General features: G+C 41.4%; 1 protein-coding gene across 1 annotated transcript; it reads right to left on the minus strand.

The window, feature by feature from the left end:
- Positions 1–2355: 2355 nt before the first annotated feature.
- Positions 2356–4389, minus strand: HSD17B2 (hydroxysteroid (17-beta) dehydrogenase 2; the record flags this gene model as incomplete). Its single annotated transcript, XM_010012020.1, has 2 exons — positions 2356–2714; positions 4252–4389. Coding segments are annotated over 2 exons (497 nt in total), but the record flags the coding sequence as incomplete, so codon positions are not given.
- Between the last annotated feature and the right edge of the window lie 402 nt (positions 4390–4791).

Raw genomic sequence — 4791 nt, forward strand, 5'->3', positions numbered from 1 at the left:
GATGCCTGGTTTAATATGCCTGCAACGTGGAAGATAATATTCCTATTAAGAAAAGGGAGAAAAAAGAAATTACGTCTTATAACCCCAGCCAAATAACAAAGCAACAATTTAATCTTTAATCTTTAAGGCCCCTTCCAACCCAAACCATTTTATGATTATATGAATTAAAGATTGTTATGAAGTTTGCTACTCAAAACAGCCAACTGGCTGCTAAGAGGAATTTTGGTTATGTAATATATCATGTACCTGAGGGCAAAATTCCAGCCCACCTAAGTTACACTTAAATTATGTGTGAAATGAAAAACAACCACATCTATCCAAGATGGGGATGGAGACAGGCTGACTGGCAGCAAGTTCCTTTGCCCTGAAGGTAGCCAAAATTCAGAGGTTGCCGCCCCTGGCTCTGCATCCCATTGCACCTGCCTTTCCTTTCAGCTCACAAGCTGCCTTTGAGCCATTTGGGATCATGCCCTACCTAAAACAAGGCACCAAATGTCATCCTGCCCCTTTCCCCTGAAGAAGGTCTCTCTGTGCTCTCCTACTGAAGGAACAAAGGGCAGCCCAGGAAGGGAGCACAAAACACAAAGGATAAGATAAGACAGAAGTCACAGCAATCCAGTTACTAAGTGATATTTTATTATGCATTTTTGCTGACAAAAAATATTTGGAAAATAAAGGAAGAAGTGGGCAGAGACAGACATAGCCCCAGATTTTGAGTGAAAAACATTTGGTCACAGTTTTTCAAAGGAAAACTAAGGTTTGTAATCAGGAGACTAATATAAACCTGCAAGGACATAAGGCTCAGTAGCAAAAGCAGTAATCATAACAAAGTAAGTGTACAGGACAGGATGATTTCCACACTGAGTCAGAAATTAAAACCGTGGGCCATGTCTGCTGACCATTGCCTGTGCACTAACAGGAGTCCTGCACTGATGTAAAAGAAGCAAGAAGATGGAAGAAATACTACAGATGCAAATCAAATTGTGATTTTGTTCAGTTGACTGCAAGAGTACATCACATGAGGACGATTATGACAGAAGACTGGAATTTGCTCAGAAAGGAAGGGAAAAAAAGTCTATCTACATTTAAAGCCCAGAATGTAACAACTTTTACTTTTTCATCATCAGAAAAGAAATATATCTTGTCAAAGCAAGGCACAGGACATATGGCCAAGCCAGGGAATGCAGGGGGGGATGAGGCTTGCTTTCAAAATATCACAGCCTTTCAAAGACAGGGGATGTGACAGGCAATGAAAAATGCAAGTGAGGTAGGGAAAATATAGGTGATCTGCCCAACCTCTTGGCATTGGTTTTATGGTATAGGGCATAGGGACAATCAGCAGCAGGGAGGTCACCTGATGCTCCTACAATGGCTTTAGGGAAAAGGAATGATCAAAATCCATCAGAAGATGGACACTGGACTCCATTAAAGCCAACCTGAAAACTGACTCAGAGGAGTGAGTACAAACTCTCCCCAAAGCAGAGGGCAACACAGAAAGGTGTCAGGAGTAATGAGCAAAACCCTGAGTTCTTCATAAACCCAGAGCCAAGGAAGGAATTGGACAAAAAGTAGATGTGAGGTAACAGTTTACTAATAATTAAAGAAGTGCAGGCATATACAGGCAAGGCTCAGAATAACCAAGACAGTCATATTAACTTAGCAGCTGATACACCTATCATTACTTTTTCTAATACTGTAGGAAGGAGATTGATTACTTCTTCATAAAAGTCTTGACCTGTTTTTGTTCATTTTCCCCCCAACTAATATACGTTGCTTAGGCTAGCAAAGAGGATACATGATAAACATCACAACTATACTTCACAAAACTTGGTGGGGAAAAGGTCAATAATTTCTTAGGTTCAACAGCAGCAGAACAATAGAAAAGCCCACAATATATTAGGCTGAAGCTGCAGTGAGAAGGATTTGCATTCGACATTTCTAAATCTCTTCAGTGATAGACATGTATGTAACTCATCATGATGTTTAATAAGGTTGTCGATTTTCAAGGATTGTTTTGTTTTGAAAAAAGTAGGTTATACATCTGTCTGTGTGATGGTGGTGCCTTTTGAAGCAGACAGGAACTATATAACCTCATGAGATACCTTACACAGAAGGCAGGATACAAAAGCATCAGGAAAACACTCAAACTCTTGCAAAAATGCCCCATCTGGGAATAGCTTTCTATTTCTGTTTGTCCACTACTTTTCCTGAACATTACTTTTAACACAAAGATTTACTTCTGTTTGTAAGGAAGTGTAGATGTAATTTAACAAAGACAGTACAATAAATAGCAGTGTCTTAAAATAGAGTTTTCCCCAGTTATCTCATCAAGTAAGGCAAATACTAATGGATACCTTAGAGATTCTTGCTTTCTGCTTCTGATGTTCTCAGTGCCCTTGGGACAGGCTGAGAAGTCAGCATCTTACTCATGAAAAAGTCATAGAACCAGAGAGGAAAGTAGCAGAAGATGCAGAGGGGCATGTAAGCCCCTTTGCCAGGGGTGTACAAGCCATGTGGTCTTTTGGCCAGCAAAGCATGCAGGACAGCATTCAGCACAGGGGAGAGGTTGGCATCACAGTACATAGGCATGTGCAGGAGGTAGCTTTTCAGCCCCAGGAGGTACTCGTCACCATAGGCTTTTCTCGTGTCTTCTGGGAGGTTCTCCATCAGCTCCTCTTCTTGCTTATCCCAGATGTCAGAAGTACCTTGTATACCTGCAGCAGTAACATCACAGTATAGCAAGTGGGTTTGGGGCTGAATTAAACAAAATCATCTATAATTAATAGTCAGTAAGTGTTCTCCCCCATGATCCTGATTCACAGTTGTTCTAAACTGGGTCAGTGAAGAACAGAGAAAGGTGCTGGTTAGCTGTGAGTGCTTTTACCTTGAGAATAAAGAAAAGATTGAAGCACAGACTACTAAAAAAAGCATGTACTGTTTGGTTACCAGCTCCATCTAAAAAGGCTCTCACAGCCATGTCAGCATTTTTTCCTCCCCCTCATTCTGCCCTTATTCATTTTGTGGGTGTTTCTAATCAGTATTTGTTAACATATATGAGTGATCAAGGAAAGACAGGCAAACTAAGGTGAACAGAATTCACTTGTGTCAGCCAAGTGCTAAGCTCCTCTTTCACAAGTGACACTGGTACTTCAATAACTAGCTTCATGAAGAAAAAAGCTTGTATTAGGCCAGTTTTCTTTAAAAGTTATTCATTTCCCTCCCCCCCTCCCCCATCTGCATCATGTAGGAACAAAAGCAATGGCTTTTCCAGTGCATTTATTGCCTATCTATTGTTCATTAAGCATTGCAAATAAATAAAACCTTTAAATAAACACTTAAATCTGAAATACCAGGGCTTGTTTTGATGCACTAATTTTTCATCCAGAAGACTGACAACGGGGCCCTGAAGGTAAAACCTCAGGCAGGTACCCCTGACCACTCAGACACTGTCAGAGTCCAGTGCCCCACAGAGCCTTTGCCCAGGAAGGGAGGCATTCAATGGAGCAGGGATTTATGACAAAGACCATTTTGCTTTTCATCAGTTTAAGAATTAAGGTCTCCATAAAGTCACCAGGACTTGCTAAGTAGACAGTAGTGGTATTTGATGTCCTCAGGTAGCTGCCAGGCATGTCCATAGAGCAGGGAACTGTATGACAATCATCTGGCACTCGGGTGCAGCAGGACATGAGTCTGTAACCCAGATGGGCTCTGCAGAAAGTGCTCGGAGTAGTGGAAGGAGAAGGGTTTGGAACAGAAAACAGCAGGAGCACAGCAGAGAGAAGGAGTGGAGAGGAAATACCAGAGTAATATTGACAGCAAGTAAGCAGGACAATAGGTATTGCTGCAAACGCTCCAATGCAAGAGAGCTCTTGTATTAAGAAAGGCAGGGCTGAGAGTGACCCCTGAAGCCCTCATGCAGGACAAGCAAGCGATAACACTCATCCCCAACACACCATGATGCTTGGTTTGTTAACTTCAACAAAGCTACAGCAACAGGAAGACACCAATTGCATGAACCCTGCCCTGTCTCAAAGCAAGGAAAGCTCTGCCTAGGAGAACGGCTGCACTTGCAAAGCAGAGGCAGGCAGATGCAGAACTGGAGGGAATGCAGATCTTCATTTCCATAAACAACATAAAGAATGGGGGAAAAAAGTCCAAGTGCTGAGAATCACTCAGGGCTCTGTTTGGGGATGCTGGACCACAGGGAAAGAAGTGAGGCAGAAAGAGCTATCCGAAATGTCAAATACCAACCTGTTCGGAAGCCTGACGGATGAATTGCAGCAACTTTAATTCCCCATTTGGAAAGCTCTTGCCTCATTACTCCAGAAAACATGGCCAAAGCTGCTTTTGACGCACCATATGCAGCATACCTTGGTAGTGGAATGCCTCCTGCAGGAGCAATATAAACATAATAAAGCTCAACGGTAGCTCTTTCCAGCCTTTATTTTCATGATTTAGAAGGAAGATTATAGCACAACCAAAATTATGTGTCTCTCACTGAGGTTAAAGACAAGTCAGTAAGGTATTGATTTCTTTCTAGAGGTTAAAAAAAAGTGAAAATTGTAAATTAAGTTGCTTATAGCAGTTATGCTCACTAACACCTGACAAGACACCTTGTATGGCAGAAAAAATAAATCTCATTGCATTTAAGCATAACAACTGCTAAAAATTATGATTGTTGATTTCAGAAACAGATGATGTTTTAGTTCATATAGATAGTGGAGCAATAGTTTAATGCCGCTGTTCTTGTTGTCACTGTAACATGAATTTCAAGCTCTTATTATAAACCAC

The sequence above is a fragment of the Nestor notabilis genome, unplaced genomic scaffold (assembly GCF_000696875.1).
Source record: "Nestor notabilis isolate BGI_N333 unplaced genomic scaffold, ASM69687v1 scaffold6493, whole genome shotgun sequence".
NCBI lineage: Eukaryota > Metazoa > Chordata > Aves > Psittaciformes > Psittacidae > Nestor > Nestor notabilis.